Genomic DNA, 20,701 nt, shown 5'->3' with positions numbered 1-20,701 from the left:
CATTATGTGGATGTGTATTTTAATGAGCTGAACAGTGAACAATTATGAGTCATGGGGGTGTGGGGAGTGTGCATATGAATTTAACAGTGCTTAGTTTATTTTTTGGCTATTTTGTTAATGTTGTTAATAACGCTGTATTGATTTCACAGATGATTTGTTAATTATTCTATATGATTTATGCTGTATTTGTGATATTCTATTATGTTCCATCATGCTATTCTTATTTATTGTTTATAAGCTGCTTTAGGAGTCATTTGAATGAAAAGCAGCACAGAAGTATAATAAATCAATTCAATCAAATCAATTGTTCTGAAAATATAACATTCAACCAGCTGCTATTCTCCTTAGAATGTCTCTCTTCATCAGAGCATATTAATCTATGTGGCCTTTCCCCAGATAAATTCAAAAAAGTTCTTGGGAACAGCAGGGTACAGAGCCAACAAAACAAACCATGACTCAAGCCAACTCTTGCCTTACACTAGGTTCTAAGGCATTATCTTAAACTTCAGACTAAGGGACAAAACAACGCTGTCGGCACTTTATACTGCATACTCTCCAAAGGCATGTACACCACATTGTGAAAACAATATCCCAACATCATTCACTGTTATTCATTTGTACACTGTAAGTAGATAATTCACCTGGTACTATTTTTTTTTCATTATCACAAACCCAAAGACGACCCAAACCTCTAGACTTTTGTCTTTGCTATCACCAGCAATTTGTATTATCTGTTTGTGTTACCTGGGATTTCTCCCCTTGTAGTTTTACAACTCATAAAAAACAGAAACTCTTATATTTCATCCCCCCTCTGGAGATCTCTAGAAGCATTTCTTCTCATTTACCTGATATTCTTCATCCTAGAAAGCTTTCATTACTTAATATTCCATCACTGTGAAATATTCCTTCACCTGTGTTACAGGAAAAACCATTATATACAACAAGAAACTGGATTTCAAAATCAAGTCATAATTACTGAAATAGATATGAGATCATTAGAATCACAACGTTTTGGATAGTTACAGTAGGAAATGAATTCATATTCACTGCAAAAAGGACTAGGTGGAATTCAACATTATGCTCTACTAATGCTTCCATCTGTGCAAGCATTGCCAGATGCAACAATTCCCCCTTGCCCCCCCCCAAAACACTCTGTTATGGAGGTTTTCCAGAACCCTCCCAAGTCAATTCTGGAGGCATGGAGTTCAGAGATGGAGGAAGCTCCTTAGTGCAAGCAGAAGTCATTGCAAAGGCTTCCACTGACAGGGCTGGTTAGGTGAATACCACCCTTTGTTCCCATATGAACCTGCCCACTTTTCCAGATGATATTCAGAGGTCCTGAGGATGTGGCTTAAGGCACCAGGTCAATTGGCAGACCAACCTTGCATTACAAAGATGCATGCAAATGTGACATGAAGGCTGACAAACAACCACAGTGCCTAGAGACAGTCAGGTTGTACATCCATAGCATAGAGGAGGAATGATGCCATGGTGCATCTGCAGCAGTACCAGCACCAGACACCTTCATCTGCCCCAGCTGCAACAAAACATGCCCGTCCGGTATCAGTCTCTACAGCCACAGCAGGTGCTGTAACCTTCCAACAGTTAGACTTAACCTCCAAAGGCACACTCTCCCACTGTTTCCCAAGACAAAGAACACCAACTAGGTATTTCAGGTACCTTTGCATTCAGAGGTTATAGGGGGAGCGACCAAATAATGGGCCTTTTGTAGTGGTGTAAGGTAAAGGAAAAAGTAAAGGACCCCTGGACGGTTAAGTACAGTCAAAGGTGACTTTGGGGTGTGGTGCTCATCTCATTTCAGGCTGAGGGAGCCAGCGTTTGTTCAGAGACAGCTTTCCGGGTCATGTGGCCAGCATAACTAAATCACTTCTGGCACAACAGAATACTGTGATGGAAACCAGAGCGCATGGAAATGCCATTTACCTTCCCGTTGCAGCGGTACCTATTTATCTACTTGCACTGGTGTGCTTTCAAACTGCTAGATTGGCCGAAATGTAGTGGTGTACTACTTGTTGGAATGCTCCCCCCACAGATACATGCTTGGTGCTTGCTTTGTTGATCTTGAGGTGCCATGCTAAGAGAATTTCTCCTAAGATTTGAGTGTCTATTGTGCTGTTTTTACTGGCACTACTATTTTACGGATAGGTATCTCCTTTTATAATTTAGAATTGTTTATTTGAATTTAGAATTTTAGGTTGTTATTTGAATTTATTTCTATTAACTGATACTTATGTAAAAGTAAAAAGAAACAAGCAAACCTGTTAGCCACAAAAGGCAGGATATAAATATTTTAAATAACTAAATGCAACATTTCAAGTCTCTGCAATGGAAAGTCAAATTACAGGTACAGACTTCCAAGTCTGGGATTCTAAGAACATCTCTTTCTTAGAAGAGCAGCTAAACACTTCAGCTATATGCAAAGCAACATTTTCTGATATGAATGTAGATTTTTATAGTCTTTTCTTACAGATAATAGCTATCTTTCCCCTCCATTCTAATTAAAACTGATCGGTGTCAAAATAAGCCACAAATCCAAGACCCCTCTGTATTCCACAAAAAGAGTTGAACACTTTGCCTAATTTTCTCTCTCTTTCTCTGGAACTAACATGGAAATGTGCTGAACAAACCTAGCAGTTTTATTGTCTAGATACTCTCACCACTAGGCAAAAGTCCAAGCACTAGAAATAAACAGGCAGATTCCCCTCTGAGTATATTTTGTGCTATTTTTATCAGTTCTGCTGATCATGGCCTTGTCTCCAGTTATGTTCATCACTCTCACAAACAAAGCATGGTATTGCACAAGTGATGTAAACTACAGGGCATGATCACTCTTCAAGTGAGTATAACCATGTCTTTAGATGTTGGGTAGAAGTTGCTGTTCAAAATAATGGCTTAATACCCAGGAAATTTAAATCTCACCTGAGTTTTGAATTCACTGAGCCCTTAAGCAAGCCATTACCCTCAGGCTCAGCCCTCTTTCTGTAATATGGGCATGAACACTATTACTGAGATTATGTGTATGAATCTTACTCCTAGCACAAGATTGACAAAACAGATTGTAAAAAAAATGACCTGGTTTGTGTAACGCGGTGCTATCTGTTCTATTAATCAGTCAATACCTGCTTGCACCATGTGAATATTTACTGTATTCAATGGGACTAGCTCTCAGGTAAATGTTCATAGAATTGCTGTCTTTTCCTTGTCAAGTTTCCTAGTCTTTTCAGGAACAGTTTGACACAGGCCCAAGCCGGGGGGGGGGGTAGCCCCAGGCCTTAGAGGGCTAAGCTGGCCAGGGTGGGGTGGGGGTATTGCTAGGGGCTTGCTGGTCTTACGCTGTCATACACAAGACTCCCGACTCAAGCCTCGGGCAAACTCTTTGCAGGCCTCGTTTGAAATCACAAAATAATTATGGAAAACCTAGGAACAAGGAATAAACTGGGCGTGATGAAATGTTGGTAAGCAGTTCACAACACTTTAGAATAGCAGCATGGAATTTTGTGGTGCTCTGAACTTCCATTTACCATAACACAACAGAACATATTTTGAACATGTCCAGTTATAATTGCATCTTTCATCTGGGGATTTAATGTGATTAGTTTGACTGAACACAGAGATTAAGTAGCATTAAGCACAGAAAAGGGAGGAAATGTGCCTGTATTAAACTTCAGTACAAGGAGACAATGGCTCAGGAGCCGAGAAAATTCCATTCCAAGTTATGACTTCAGTCTAAGGTAGCCATCAGCCTTCTGTCACTGTTATTTGCAAATTTCTCAGTTATGACCACAAGTGTCAGTGGAAAGCCCAATAAAACTGGAGACTCTCTTAATGGTTTCTGCTGTGGTATATGCTCTCCAGACTAAACAAAGCCCATAGTAGGCACTTCTGAGAACATCCATATCCAAACGCTGTAACATTTTCAGAGAAAAAGCATCGTTCAATCTCCAGAGAGCTTAGCATAAGAAGCCTCCCAACTGCAACCTGTAAACAACTCTCTCCAGATATTAGATGTCCTGCACCTATTCATAGAGTTTGTAATATTTATACTAAAAAACACTCCATTTACACCCCAATACTGAACAAAATAATAGATTCCATTAATTTGCGTTATAAGCATTTTCCAGTGTGTATGGCTAGAATCATAGCTTTCCAACTGCTTAATAGGTTCTGAGTGCTGTGTAAAAAGGCAAGTCAAAATGGAAAGTAAGATGCTTGGGAGGAGGTCTAATTGGCTGGAGAGGGAGTGCCACTGTGGCAACCACAGGCACAAGTGTGTCCATCGACTTCCCTCTGGCGCCCATGGAAAGTCCCTTAATTTCAAACAAGAGAGAAGGGACTTCTTTTCTCCCTTCCACTGCAAGCAGTCCCTCATTACTTTGTTTGGACTTGCTCACCTCTTTTAATGCAAGCACGCTTGCTTCTGCCATTGACTTCTGACTGGATGTCCTACCTTCTATTTTGGTTCTTAATCAGATAAGGGGGGGTATTCTGTGAGGAAGTGGCAGTGGATGGAAAATGGAAGACATTCTCCATTTGTCTGGGCTTCCTCTTCCTAGCCTGTCCACCCACTTACTTTTGCTTGTAGGCAGCAGCAGAACTGGGCTCACCAGGCCTCTTTGGCACAGAGTGGGGAGGATGGAGGATGGAGCAGGGAGGATGATTCTTCGTTTGCCCACCCACATTGTTTTGTGGCAACAGCAGCCTCAACACTTCAGCATGATAAAAAGTTATGAGGAGTAAAGCAATCTGCCACTCATTAATCTAGGCTGGGCTAATCAACTTGAAAGATGGTTTGTTTTATTTAGGGCCAGATTCGATTCAATTCAATAGTTGCACCAGTAGGAGTTAGAGCAATAGAGGTTCCCTCCTCCACACCGGCTCTGGGGGGTCAAGAGAACCTCCAGAAGAAAGCACAGGGGGAAGAGAGGGGAGATCATTCCACCAGGCAAGCAGAAATGCATGTACTGATGGAAAAATCATATTAGAGCAATGCTTAATTCCAGCCCAACTAATTAACTTATTATTTGGAGAGGGGGAGAGAAAATGATTGAGGAACTATTGCAAGTGTGCAGCAGATAATAACACAAAGTCTCTCTCAATAGCAAAAGCGATTCATGTCTTTTCAACTGCATCAATATTTAGGACTCATGGTGGTGATGTTCAATAAACCAGAAGCTGAAGACGTGATGATGGTTGCTGATGATTACATGGCTATTAAAGTGTATTAGACAAATTCATGGCTATTAATATGTTAGAGAAAGTGTACCTCTGAATAACAATTGCTGGGAATCATAAGTGAGGAGAGCACTATTGTACTCAAATCTTGTTTTCAGTCTTCCCATAAGCATCTGGTTGGCCATTGTGAGAACAGGACTAGATAGGCCTTTGGCCGGACCCAATATCATTTTTCTTATGCTCTTATTACAGAAGGAAAAAATAATGAATCCATGATCTACTCGGTACCTGCAATAGCTGCTATTGTTTTTACCCCACCCCGAATTTCCTTTATCCTCTTCCTGGCTATATTTAAGTCATTCTTCAGCAGTGGTCTGTGCTACTCTGATTGACTAGATTGAATGTGCATAACTTTCTTTTTTAAAACACAGGATCAGTCCCTAACTGCCATCAAATCACAGAACACATCTGTCTCTATGGTCTGAATAATAAAAGTCTCAGATTTTTGCTTCCCATGATTTTTATGTTTCAGTCTAGGGAGATAGATAAGATCTAGATGGTAGTTGTTGGGTGCGTTCTCATGTAATAGTCATGCAAATGCAGGGATATGTCATTTGTGTGCTGTGAGTGTGTCAATGTGACTGGGTCATACTTTCCAGTAAACTTCATTGCTAAGTCAGAGTTTGACTTGTGCAAACGTGAACCCTTAACAACATGAATTATTTGTCTACTAGTTAAATGTACCGGTATGCTTCCATTATTTTCTCTAGCTTGGTATTAAATAGTCTGCCAGCACCGCTGAGTAAAAACTAGATAAAACAACACCATGATCATTAATATCAGTGGTTGTTTATCATCCTAATGAAGAGTACTCAAAAGTATTTTTCTAGCATTTTAAGCATTAGTTGGCTGATATAAACAGGTACTGTGTCTGTTTTCCCTTTTTTGAGAACCAGAAATTCTCAGCCAGTAAAACTGTAAATCTTCACTAATTCATCAACCTGGAAAAGAGAGTATTTCATATTCCTTGGCTCTCTCACTAGTATAGTCATCAAATAAGGATACCGTGCACTAATTACTAGAGGGGGGATCACTGTTAATTAAATCCTTCTATACTGCAGAAGGTAGAAAAGCAGAAAAAGCAGAAAATGAGTCCTAGAATCACAAGGGGGGGGGGGGAGGGAGCAAGGGTCATGCAAGGAAGATTACTATGCAACATAATCAGTATAAAACTGTCAAAACAGACTAATTCATGAATGGACACACCCTCACTCCCTTTTAAAATTACTAAGGCTTTGGTAAAATAGGTGATAGTATTAAGCTGAACATTTTATATTAACTGAAAGAATTAATATCTACAGCAGAGACTGCTATCTCAGTGGAGAGGAGTTGAGTTAATTTGCAAGGACAACTGGAGCCTTTGAACTTAACTGGGGCTTTAAAGCAACAAGCCTGTCACCTCACGCTTTAAAAAAAAAAAGATACTTGCTGAAACTGAACTGAAGGAAAAGAGATCACATTTTGTGAAGCTGCCACGGGCACATAATGAAAACCAAAGTGTGAAGAAACACAGAAACATTTCATATATATCATTTTGAAATGTTCCAGGTTATAATTTAAATGTGATACCTAATACATATGGAAGTTTCCAAAATGCAATAATTAAAATAATTGCTCACCATAAATTAGCTCCCCCAGAACTAAGGCCCCACCATGACAAATTTCAGCATCATTTGTCTTTTCCAACACATACTGAACTATCATCAAGAACAAACGTCACAGCCAGATTGCAGCAGGCTTACAGCATCTATAGTTGAGAAACAGGAACTTTGCCATATATGGATGTGAGGCAATGTGCAGACAAAAAGGGCCTTTCTCCATTTTGGTCTTCTTCTGGAAAGATGGGCTCCCTGCAAAGTATGCCTGAACATAGGTACCAACTCCCTGGGGCCCTGGTTATCTGAGCACCTACAAAATTCCCCATGAAGGGCCCGGGCATCCACAAGGTCTATGGCAGGGCCATGCACGCTGCATGGCATCCACAACCCTTGGTACCCACAGTCACAGGGCCAAACTGGCACATCTGTGCCTGAGCAATGTCATTCTCCAAGCATCTGCCAACCTAACAGTATCTTAGCAAACCTGAAAACTGAACAGGTAACTAAGTACAGAGGGAGAATAATGAGGGGACATGACAGGGGGCGGCTCCTGGTGTCCCTGCCTACTCTCACTCCTAAGTAAGACAACAGAGAGGCTCCAATGACCATTGTGCCAGACTGTCCCATATCCATCAAGAGGAATAAGCAATATACGGATAAGGCAAAACTACGTCTCTCCTTAGTGTCCATGGAATGTACAAGGCAAGTTTCATCTTGTGTAAAACATGCCCTCAAAAATTCAGTCTCCCAGAATATTCTGCAACATCCACCTCTCAGAAGTGGCACCTGCAATCAAGCAAGTATCTTATAATGCCTCATGAAAATATGAACTGACCCCTAAGTGGCTACTCTATTGATTTCCTTTCTGAAAGCTCAAACCCAAATGCTAGTAGACGCTGCTCATCCTTTAAGGGAATATATCATAATACCCTGCAGGGACTAGACCATGTGAAAAACAAACAAAATATTTTAGCTGCAGTTCATTCATTTTCACCTTTGTATTCTTGTTATAAAAGAAGTGTGTCTAGACATTCCATTGTTGCACCCATAACCTACGTTTAGCTCCTAGCTTTCATATCTCAGTTTCTAACACTGCAGCAAAGCAGACACATACTGCCAGCAGGATTTCACTCTGCAATCTCCCATGCACATCAGGCAACTGGACACACATTTTCAAAGTCTGTCTAGTGTACCCTAACAGCAGAATATAATTTTTTAGCACAGAACTCCAGAGCCCCTTTTCATAGCAACCAGATTACATTTTACTGAATTATACTCAAAACTGGATATAAAAGTGACCACCATCTTTTGACCCTACACATCTGTACATTATTCACTGCTGATACACAGTGAATATAGTCCTGAAGTCACATTATAAAACCCAACATTACCCATACTTTGTTGAATTCATCTCTCAATAAATCCACATGTACACTGAGAAATGCTACTGGAACAACTTCATAATGAGTTATACATGTTTTGTCTCCTTTTAAAACAGGAAACCAGAAGCTCTTGACTTATGATGCGAATGCTCTTTGTTATTTCCACACAACTGTGAACTACAAAATGGCAGGCAGGCAGGCAGGCAGGCAGGCAGGCAGGCAAGCAGGGCTTGTACACTGGTACATAACTGCAGCTTGTTTGTGAGCAGAAAATCCTCAGGGTTAGGAAGGGCTTTGTTGCATTGTGTACTGTATACCACAGGCATATTCCATAGGACTGGAGGCCCTTGTATTAAATGTGGAAAGCCAGACCCCTCTTCCCGAAGAAAGGTCAAAAGCTATTCAGCAATCCAACTCTCAGATGAGCAAAGGCCTCCAATTTAGAATGATCTTTTCAATGAACAAGGACACAGCAACAAGCCATTTAAAGCCAAACAGTGAATACTGGTTTCTGCCTTTCAGCTCCTGAAATCTCTTGCATGCTGTCAGATATACACATATATTTGAGAATCGCCAGCGTCATCATACTATAACATGGTTCTATTTTTATCCAAGAAACAACTTTCTTTATAAGCAAGGCAACACACACACACACACACACACACACACACACACACACACACACTACTTGATGACTGCAAAATCAAGTGAAGAATCATATATGCTTCTAAGAACCTAAAATGGACTGGATGGTGGACAAGGTAGCTCCTCTTCAATTCAAAGTCATTTGGTACCCACAAGCACATCTCCCCTTCACTAGCAGTTAGCATACAAAAAAGATTACGGTAAGTAACTAGCCTTTCATAACACCTACAAATTAGGTACTTGGGGCAGTTCCCTCACTCTGCCTGCTGGGAGGGTCAGTCTTGTGGGCACAAATCAACCTATCTTTATCAGTGCAATTCTAGGCAATCTAAAAAGATGGAATGCATAAAAAAGGGAAATGGGAAAGGAAGAGAAACAATACATGAATATTCTGACACAGTTGCATATTATTAAATGCTGTAAAGGATGGCAAATATGATAAGAAATTATGAATGTATGACCAGTGAAATTTATATTTTGGAATTAATCAGTACTGTTTGTCCTCCTGTTTCAAGGTACAGTTTTAGATTATGAAATATGTTGATTTTGCCCATAAATTAGGTAGTAACTTTTAATGACATGAGGAGATGATGTTTTAAATCTTTCAAAATGTGTTAAGTGGCTTTGATTATGGCTTCACAAAACTAGCTTATTTTATGTTACTGTAACATACGTCCCTGATAATTTATAAATAACTAAGAATATAGTCCCCCAAATCTCTAAATTACGATACTACCTTAATCATCGTCATCATCATCGTACCACAAACAGGGGAAAATATTATTGTAGGAGTAAAGGTCTGTAATGCACAAACCTGAAGGCACAGGTAACTTACTTTGGGAAGATGGCAGTCATGAGTGCAGATGCATATCCAGGCTTGCAAACCCCCTCTGAGATGTTAGCATACTTTGATGCTAGTTCTGGAGACCTGTGAAGAAAGAAAAAGAATCAAGCTAATCCTGTATAAGAAATGTCAGCTGTGTCACCTTTTATCAATTGTTTTTCCTCAAATAGTTAAGAGCAGCAACAGGGGGGAAGCAATATTAAACAAGTAAGAATGTGATAGCATTGAGCACCTAATATGTTCCCAGCCATTATAGGACTTTAGACACCAAGAAAGGTAAAGAAAGGGATTTCATATGCTATTTTAAACTTGAACTTTCCAAAAAAAAGATGGAGGTAAGTAGCAACAAAGAATCTCTTGTCAGACTATTTTTCTGTTGCATGACAGATCTACATGCCTTGTGAAGTTACTATTTGCAGAGCAAGTCTAACCAAATTACCACAAATTTCTACCAGGCAGTGTGGGAATGGAGGCAGTTGACATTTCTCTATCACAGGCGCAACATTGTTTCCCAAGTTCATTTTCTAATTGCTCGTCCTCTCTCACAATCAATGGATATGTCTTTACATTCTAAGAAAAAGCATTGTGGTTGAGCAGCTAATGTTTCTGCTAAGCCTGAGGAGAATAAAGTACTTTTAAACAGCCACTTGCTATGTGAGTCAAACAAACTGGATTTTGTGTCTGCCATTTTATCACCAAAAACTCCCAAGTTACCATACTTAACTCTTAGGGGCTACATATGACAACCTTTATAATTGTAGCTATTGGGGGCATTAATTTCTGCCATAATTCCTCTCCTTTCAAGGTTTCATTGACAAATACAAAAAGAATATTGGCCACATAATAATTGTAACCTGTTACTTATATACCTTTTGTAAAATGGTTGTTCTTTCAGCGAAGCAGTTGGAGCCACTCTATACCTTTGGATAGGTTTGGATTTAAACCTGATCCTGAGTTATCAAAACCAACACAAATTAACAAATCATAGGTTTCTTTCTTTCTTAAGATTTAAAGTAGTAAGAAAGCAAAGCAATCTCTCAGGATCACAGTTACCACGGCAACTGCCCTTCTGATTATATCTGCTCCATCTCAACCTGTATAAATATTTAAACCACCATCTTTAATAAAGCTGAAGGCCAGCTAAGGTATCACAGCATAACTTTTCCCCAAATGCAGTGCAAAGCCTGACTGCATGTGCAGGAAGCAGCACTATTCAAGAGAGAGGTCATTCTTTGAGGAAGTCTTAGCAGAATCTATACACGACAGACATTTTCATTGTTCAAGACAATACTGAATGGCATATATAGGTAGCGAATAGAACTGAAGTTAAATTTTTATTTTAGATTTTGCCCTGGATAGTGTCCTATCTATAATACAAATATTCCAGAAATAACAGAGTGGGGAGCATCAGTGTACAATAGAAATTCAGATTTTGGGAGGAAATTGGGTTCTCTGCCTTATGTGAGTGGGGTACAAGTGAAAAGTCACCACTGGATACAACCATTATGTTATGTGCTTTCATTATTTAAAGCCCATACAACTGGGAATATCCTTCTATTTGAGGACCTAAAACCAACAAAGAAAAAAAAGCCATTAACACCATGTCCTATTATCCATTCAAAATGTCTGCACTGACACGAAATATCTAGCACAATGCATAAAGATGTATTCCCCTAGCCTGTCCATAAAGTTTTCTAAAAAAATAAATTCAAAATGCCAAAGTATATTCTGTACGGATCCTAAAAAGGATTAATATCCTTGAGTAAATCCTTTCTTGACTAGTAATGACTTGCTGGTGCCATACTAGGAACATATGTGCTCATGTACCATAAAACCCACAATTACTCCCAAAGTCATTGAAGTCAGAGACAAACTTATTAAACTTTTTCAAATGTAGTAAAGGTTTGTGTTCCAAAGTGCCACAAGCAAGGCTAGGCTTGCAACCCATCCACAGCTGCCAGCTCCATTTGCTTAGCACTACTCATACCCCATTCTGTAGATATACTTGGGTCAGTCTTTCATAGTTTTTCAAGCACTGTTCTCTTTATCTGGGAGTATTTATTTGTCTAGCCCTATTAACCACTACAGATCTCAATCTTTATTAAACTATCACAAAGACATTCACAGCCAGCTTTGAAAACTTACGTAATACATATAGCTAATAACCTGAACCACATCAGAGAAAACGCCGCAGAGGAAGGAAAAGACTGCTTCCCCACAGCACCTTGAAGGCATTATGCAACCGGGACAGTCATATATCAAGGTGCCAAAGGAAGGATATTTCAGACAGATCCTCACAAAGAGCCAAAACCCAGCCATGGATTCCAAACCATGTACACTAATATTTTACATTAATGTAAAAAAAGGTACACTAGCATCTTATGACATTAATTAAAACATTTACAGTACAGTATTACCACTGTCAATTGTAAATGGCACCACAACAGTACAATGCAGATTACAATAACTAAAGATAAGAACAACCTAGTGATTCCTAACACTTTGATTCTTTGCTATACTTACACCCTGATTCTATTTGCCTTGTCAACAGATAAACTTCTCTAAGTGTTCTTCCTTTTTGAATAGAACCTTTGATACCTTCTAGCTCCCTAAAGCAGAAGAAATGCTAAATACAATACTGAATTGTTTTGAAATCTTATCAGCTATGCAGTCTCATGTACTAGGACTGGAGACTTTTTCAGCTATCCTCATAGCTGTCAACTTACAGATTTGAAAATAAGGGGCCAGCAGCCTTGCAAATAAGGGACCAGCAGCCAAAATAAGGGACCTGCAGCCTCACCTGTTCCAGGCACTCCAGTATTCCTGTCCTCCTGCAGTCTGGTCAAACTCATGCTGGTAGCTTCAACAACACTGACCAACCAACTTTGTAACCAGAGGTTCAACTGAATAGAATCTGAATCACATGCACCAGAAGGCCTATGCAGCCTCAACTTAAGATGGCTCCCCGGCCTGGCTTTGCACTGCAAAGTTTGCAGCAGCACGTGCAACAAAATGGCGTCCAGCATTCAAAAAACCCCTCAGCCTGCATTAACTAGCCACACACAAGGCATGCAAGCTCCACCCCCCAGTTGTTCTTAGACTTCTTATTGGGTGAGCAACACAGCCAAGCAACACAGTTGGAGCCTCCCTCCTCCCTGGCCAGCAGGGAGGGAGGGAGAGGAGCTGCTTCCTTTGAAATTTAAGGGACATCATTTAAGGGACATTTAAGGGACATCCATCAATAAGGGACAGCAGCGGAACATGGCGCTGGAATAAGGGACTGTCCATTCAAATGAGGGACACTTGACAGCTATGGCTATCCTGTTTAAGTGGGACAGTGTTGACAACCAGGTTGCTCACCGGGGCAAGATGGTTTGTGCACATAATATCAATCCTGGTCGGACTGCAGCCAGACTGTTTCTGGGCCCAATTCAAAGTGCTGGCTTTGATCTATAAAGTTTTAATGGGTCAAGACTGCCTCACCCCATATGAACTGACCTAAACACTGCAATCATCACCTGAGACCCTTCTTCATGTTCCGCCTAAATGAGAGGTCCAAAGGGTGGCAACATGAGAATGGGCCTTTTTTGTGGTGGCTCCTCATTTGTATAATGCTCTCCCCAGGGAGACTCACCTGTCGCCTTCATTACATATGTTTAGGCATCTGACGAAATTGTTCCTCTACAACCAGATCTTTGGTTATTTAAACAATCTATGGCCTCTCTCTATCTCTCTCTATCTCTCTCTCTCTCTCTCTCTCTCTCGTGTGTGTGTGTGTGTGTGTGTGTGTGTGTGTGTGTGTTATTGGTTTTCTTTGTTACTATATTACATATTTTTGTATTTTTATATTGCAAATCATGCTGTGGTCCTCAGATGAAGGGTGGTATCCATACTATAGATAGATAGTATGGATTATACATGTAAATATTTAAATATAAGTAAGTAAATATTTACTGTCACAAGAGAACCCTGTTCTGGGCCTGGGTGGTCATAGTTACTTCCAGCCAAGTTGGGGAATAGCATCTTGGACAGCAACTGAAAAGCAGGGGTTATATTTCAAGCTAGGCCCAGCCTATTGATCACTATTCTGGGGCAGGCTGAGGCCTACTGTGATCTAGTTGAGATTCCTGCATTGCAGGGTTGGACTAGATGAACCTCGGGATCCCTTCCAACTTAGCAATTCTATGATTCTATTTTATTGTTAGCAGTATTCCTTCCCACTGGGAAATAACATATATAAATAGTATCTGTATAGGAAACCAACATTTATCTCCCTTTCCTCTCGCTGTGCTTTCCATTTTTTCATGTGCTGTTTTCCCAACAGCTTCAGGCAGCTTCATCTCCCTCCACCCCATCATCAGAGGTTAAAGCCTTCTGGAGCCTGCTCTGCAAGAAACAGACTTTGGGCCTCAAGACTGGAGATTTGACACCCACTGTGTTAAACTATTTGTTTGGTTTTTGCAATATTTATTACAGATGGTTTCAGAATTCAAAGACACTTCTTTAAATATATACTTCCTTGGAACCTGTTTACAGTTTTCACCAAACAAAGCTTTTATGTCTATTCAAACTGTTTTATTATATTGCAATTATCACTTTTTATTTTATAGAAAAGCCCCCAAGTGGTGGATGATAGGCTGATTATTTGTTAAAGTAAGCATCTGGCAGGTACATCCCTGCCAATACACATTTTTAATCAGATTTTTTAAAAAAGCACAACACTTTTTAGTTTCCATTTCCATTTGCAAGCCTGTCACCATTCCTGTGTTGGGAGCTTCAAAATCAGCTCCAGCTACGCCATGTTTCCAAAGCACAAAGAATAGCAGTCCTCCCTCCTCATCCCAACAAACCTACCACTATCATATACTACACATAGGTCAAGGGCCTAACTAAGAAATCAAAGCAAATTAAATCCCCACTGCAATGTCATTTCATAATTCTAGATCTGCCTCTGACTTGCAAAATCCCATACTGGAAAATAGCTGGGATCTTCAAAGCAATAGTGAGTTACGGGGCAACCTACAAATTGCATAGTAATATAATCAGACTTCATGCAAGAGGCAAGACTCAAAAAGACACAGACAGGATGGAGATTAATGTGAATTCTATTATCTTTGAGAGGGTTGAGAGCTAATCTGCCCCAAGAGCAATAGTCATGTTATCATGTTAAAACAGAAGCTACTGCCCTGCCAACACCAAACATTCTGGAGCTTTCCCTTTGGCAAATAAGATGCCTATCATCCACAAACTTCATATGTGGACCAAGATGGTCTTGGTCCAGCCAGTTTTAATTGAGCTTAGAGTTATATTTCATTATTATCACAGAGTACAATTCTGTTTCACTTTTGTTCATTTTTCTTTCATGCCAGGACTCCAATTTACGATACTGTGCAAATTAATACAGCTGCATTTATATACGCACCAGTAAGCTAGAAAGAAGGCAGACATTGTTGATTTAAATTCCTTGCACAATGAGTAAGGAAAGGATGAAAACAATTTATTTTAGTTATTTGTGCATGTGGTGAGCTTACACAAAGCCCAGCTCCACGAGACACAGAGGGAAGTGGGGGCCAAAACTGATATTAAAACTTTCTGCATTGATTTTTAAATAAAACATGTTTTAACAGCTTAATAACAAAATATTTTTATTAGTAGAATGAGCTCTAAATTTCATAAGATAATACTGAGAACAAATTAAAATGACTTATGAAGAAAACCATGGAGAAAAAATAACATAAAACCAAAACAAAGCCATGGAGTATGGCAAAATCGCTCACCAGAGCATGGGTGAACAGTTAAAGCAATTGCTTATTTGCCTGTGGGCGAGAAGAATCCTAGCCATTAAAGAATGAAGACATTAGTTCTTCCAGTGCATCTCCATATCAATTTGGGACCGCCCCATAATGTACATTCACTGGGGATTTGTCAGATCTGATTTAAAATACTCTTAGTGATGAGTATCTACAACCTTAACAACAGTGAAATCCAATGCATGACTACCCATGATTTAAATGGGACTTACTCTCAGGTAACTGTGTGCAGGACTGGAAATCTGTTTCACACAGAGATGCCTCTAATATGTTAACCTAATATTAGTTCTGTTTTATTATATTGCAATTATCACCTCAATTTTATTCTTATGAAATTTCTCATTCTTATTGAGGTTATGTTTCACCTCAACTTCATTCTTTTATTACTGGATTTCTCCTTGTAAAAGCTTAAGCACTGCATATTCTATATATAATTCTGCCATTCAAAAGGTTGAACAAACTTCTAATCAGTCCTTACCCTAGTAGGATCTATTTCCAGTCAGTTCAATTTTGCAAATACATATCTATATATTCCATCTAGTTTATCTACATATTCTAGTAGGGAAAAACCCGCACAACTCCAAAATTAACCAAAATAATAATGGGCCTTTTGGTGGATGAGTTTACGTACCGTATTTTTCGCCCCATAAGACGCACTTTTTCCCCTCCAAAAATGAAGGGAAAATCTGGGTGCGTCTTATGGGGCGAATGCAGGCTTTTGCTGAAGCTTGGAGAGCGAGAGGGGTCGGTGCGCACCGACCCCTCTCGCTCTCCAGGCTTCAGGAAGATATCCGCAGCCTAGGCAGCCCTGTGGGAGGTCCCACAGGGCTGCCTAGGCTGCGGATAGCAGCCTGCTTCTCGGAGCGTCGGGCGCCCTGAAGGCAGAGCGCCCGACGCTTCGGGAACCATTCCGCAGCCCAGGCAGCCCTGTGGGAGGTCCCACAGGGCTGCCTAGGCTGCGGATAGCAGCCTGCTTCTCGGAGCGTCGGGCGCCCTGAAGGCAGAGCGCCCGACGCTTCGGGAACCATTCCGCAGCCCAGGCAGCCCTGTGGGAGGTCCCACAGGGCTGCCTAGGCTGCGGATAGCAGCCTGCTTCTCGGAGCGTCGGGCGCCCTGAAGGCAGAGCGCCCGACGCTTCGGGAACCATTCCGCAGCCCAGGCAGCCCTGTGGGAGGTCCCACAGGGTTGCCTAGGCTGCGGATAGCAGCCTGCTTCTCGGAGCGTCGAGCGCCCTGAAGGCAGAGCGCCCGACGCTTCGGGAACCATTCCGCAGCCCAGGCAGCCCTGTGGGAGGACCCGCAGGGATGTCTAGGCTGTTCCTTGAGCCACTTGCCGGGGCTTTATGGGGAAACCCCTGGCTTCCCCCTTCAGCCCCGACACTGGCCGACAAACTAAGCCGGGGCTGGCTGCTTCCCGGGGCTGTAATTCAAGCAAATTGAAAGCTGCTTACACTCTGCTAGATTAACAGTGTGCCGGAAGGATCGGGACTGCCCCTTCCGCCCCTCCCTCATCTTATTGTGCCGGGAAATTCCCGCCATTTCCTCCTTTTGCTCTGGTTGCACGAGGCAAGGCAGCTGCCCTCCACAGACACCCAGAAATGTAAGATCTCCCTCGCTCTTCTTTCACTCCCTCCCTCTTCCAACTTAAAAATATGGGGGGGCAGTTAAGCCCCACCTCACAGACAATTCAGCCTTTCTCAAACTGTGGGTCCCCAGATGTTGCGGAACTACAACTCCCATCGCCCCAGGTAGCAAGGCCAGAGCTCAGGGAAGATGAGTTGAGGAATGATAGGAGTTATAGCCCAGCAACATCTGGGGACCCACAGGTTGAGCTCTCCCTTTCCCTTCCTTCCCTCCCTCCCTCTTCCAACTTAAAAATATTGGGGGGGGGCAGTTAAGCGCTCAATGATAAACGTTGGAGATACTGTCCTGTACGTTACTGACAGTTCCTTACCACTGTATTTTCTTGCAGAAAACCTCCCCCATTCTGATAAGGATGATAAAGCAGAAAAGACTAGCATATAAGATTCCTTTTAAACTAGAAGTAGTAAAATATGCTAGGGAGCATGGAAACAGAGCAGCGGAGAGACATTTTGGGTCACCTCCAACTGAAAAAATGATAAGAGAGTGGAGGAAACAGGAGGATCAGCTGCAAAAAGCAGAAAAAAGTAAGCACACTTTTCGTGGATGTGCTGCAAAGTGGCCACAGATGGACATTGCCATGAAAGAATGGATCACAAGTCAGCGGAAAAATGGCTTCGCAGTCTCTACAAAAATGATAATATATGAAGCCAAACGGATTGCTTTAGAGAAAGGCATTCATGACTTTACTGGCTCACCATCATGGTGCTACAGATTTATGAAGCGATGTGGCCTTGCTATGCGCACCAAAACTAGAACCGCACAAAAAATGCCAGAGGAATATGAATCTAAGATTATGTCTTTTCATAACTTTGTAATTGATGCTAGGAAGAGAAATGGATTTGAAATTGGCCAGATTGGGAATATGGATGAAGTCCCTCTAACCTTTGATGTGCCATCAAATAGGACTGTTGATCGGAAAGGTGCCAAAACTATCGCTGTGAAAACCTCTGGACATGAGAAAACCCATTACACGGTTGTGTTGTCTTGCTGTGCAGATGGCACCAAATTGCCACCCATGTTAATTTTCAAAAGGAAAACATTTCCAAAAGAAGTGATTCCACGAGGAGTTGTTGTACATGTTCATGAGAAAGGATGGATGGACGAAAATGGAATGAGAGTATGGGTTGAAAAAGTGTGGTCCAAACGTCCTGGAGGGCTTTTGAAAAAACCTGCCTTATTAGTACTTGACCAGTTTAGAGCACATATTAGCAAAACTACAAAAAAGCGCTTTAAAGAAGCGAAGACTCATCTAGCTGTAATTCCTGGAGGTCTTACCAGCCAGCTGCAACCTCTCGATGTTTCCATCAACAAGCCATTTAAGATCTTTATGCGAGAAGAGTGGAACAAATGGATGGCTGCTGGTAATCATGATCTAACACCCACTGGACGAATGAAGAGGCCCACTATCACTCAAGTTTGTGAATGGGTGAAAACATCATGGCACTCGGTGAAGGAGGAAATCGTTGTCCGGTCATTCAAAAAATGTGGCATTAGCAATGCTTTGGATGGAAACGAAGATGATATTTTACATGAAGATAGCGAAGAAAGTGATGTCAGTGACTGTGAGCAACTGAGCTTCATAAATTCTGACTCTAGCAGTGATGAGTTCTTGGGGTTCACAGAAGACTAGAAGAGTACTCAAACCTTAAAGTCTCTCTTCATTTGTTAATGACAGTGATGATGGTTCTTAATGCCACTGTTGACTGCTGTTCACTTTACATGGCTGTATTATGATTCTGATATATTGGTTGTTTATTAAATGCAGTAGTTTATACAATATTTGATTCAGAATATTTTTTACTTGTTTTTCTCCTCTAAAAACTACGGTAGGTGCGTTTTTAAACCTCGGGCTTCCCCCGCCCCAGCCCTGCGGCTGGGTGGGGGAATAAAAAATTTTTTCTTTATTTCCCCCCCAAAAAACTAGGTGCGTCCTATGGGCCGGTGCGTCTTATAGGGCGAAAAATACGGTAATTCCTTTTGCTAAAGATAAACTGTTATCAGCAAGACAAACTTGGAACCATATAGCTGAAAGCCATTTCAAATGAAACATCTCTTGACGCACACAGTAGTGAAGAGAATAGTGTACTGGGTATAGACCGAAGAGCCTTTGGTTTGAATCGCTGCTCAACCATAGAATCAGAACTACAGTTGAAAGGGACTCATAGTCATCTAGACCAACCACCTGCAATACAGGAATCTCAAAAGCATACATGGCAAACCTCTCTTTAAAGAGATAATATGCTCCAAGATCACTGCAATAAGTGATACCTCGGGTTAAGAACTTAATTTGTTCTGGAGGTCTGTTCTTAACCTGAAACTGTTCTTAACCTGAAGCACCACTTTAGCTAATGGGGCCTCCTGCTACTGCGCTGCCGAAGCACAATTTCTGTTCTCATCCTGAAGCAAAGTTCTTAACCCGAGGTACTATTTCTGGGTTAGCGGGGTCTGTAACCTGAAACGTATGTAACCTGAAGCGTATGTAACCCGAGGTACCACTGTACAGTTAATAACAGAGAGATAAAGAAACAGAAGCAACACCACAAACCACATTGGTAGTGGAATTAAAAAAACAAAATGTCTGGTGAAGCAGGAATGTCTTCATTCACTGCTTTCCTGAAGGCTAAAAGAGTGAGCTAACCTGGCTTCTCAATGAAGGGAGTTCCCTCTACTAACAATAAGTCCCAACCAACCTTCAAAGGGACATGGAACAAGGCCTCTTTATGTTGAACTTAGTTGGGAGAAGAGGCCCTTCAAATATCTTGGTCCCAAACCATTTTGGGCTTTCTAGGTTATAACCAGAACTTTGAATTGTGCCTGGATACAAACAGGAAGCCATTGCAATTCACATAATACGGAAGTAATATATTCCACAAAGCTGAACACAGCACTCGGCACCAGCTGTAGTTTCTGAACTTCTTTATGGGAAGCCTCACATCGAGTGCACTGCAGTAATCTAATCTGAATGCAATCACGGTATGTGTAAAAGTAGTCAGATCTGCCAAAGTATTTATTTATGCCCTCCTAAAACTTAAATACTTGTGTCTTCAGCTTCAAGTGGAAAAACACTGTTCGCAAGACCATCCCAGAAATAAGAGGCAAAGGAATCTGCTTAAGCTTTTGTTAATGCTGTGTAGGGAAGACATTTAAATAAACACTAGTAACTCAAGTTCCATGGGTTCCTAAGCTTAGGCTGCCTCCATTTTTATGGTTTTCTCGCAGTCTGGGTTGAGTTTCATTTGGGTTTGAGAGGTTGAAGGTTGTTATTTTTGGCTCTCCTCTTATTTTGGACAAAGACCTCAATTTCTACACATTTTATTTCTTACAAAGAAGTTTGCAATTACAGTGTAATATGTCCTTTCTAGTATTGATATGGGAGATATAACACAGGTATGTAATAAAACAAAGACAAATCCTCAGAGCTTGCAGAATGTCTGGAAAATGGCTGGTGGGGAAGCCCTCCCATGAGTCCTTAGTTTCAATTATGTGATCTCCCTGGAGCCAGCACTACTAAAAGTTTGTGAATGTA

The 20,701-nt window shown here is 41.1% G+C and overlaps 1 protein-coding gene across 9 annotated transcripts in view; it reads right to left on the bottom strand.

Annotated features, from left to right (window-relative positions):
- ST3GAL3 (ST3 beta-galactoside alpha-2,3-sialyltransferase 3) overlaps positions 1-20,701 on the bottom strand; it is a 183,425-nt gene that overhangs the window by 99,076 nt on the left and 63,648 nt on the right. For all 9 annotated transcript variants that reach the window (XR_014008460.1, XM_081195244.1, XM_081195245.1 and 6 more), the window contains one exon: positions 9,714-9,806. Coding sequence is in view for 8 of the 9 variants with exons in the window: in XM_081195244.1 (XP_081051370.1) it covers positions 9,714-9,806 (93 nt within the window). In the remaining variant the exon portion in view is untranslated. The remainder of the gene's footprint in view (positions 1-9,713; positions 9,807-20,701) is intronic.

Source organism: Podarcis bocagei, assembly GCF_964188305.1.
Source record: "Podarcis bocagei genome assembly, chromosome: 5".
Lineage (NCBI taxonomy): Eukaryota > Metazoa > Chordata > Lepidosauria > Squamata > Lacertidae > Podarcis > Podarcis bocagei.
The sequence above is the reverse complement of the archived record's forward strand: the minus strand, read 5'-3'. Positions and strand labels throughout refer to the sequence as shown.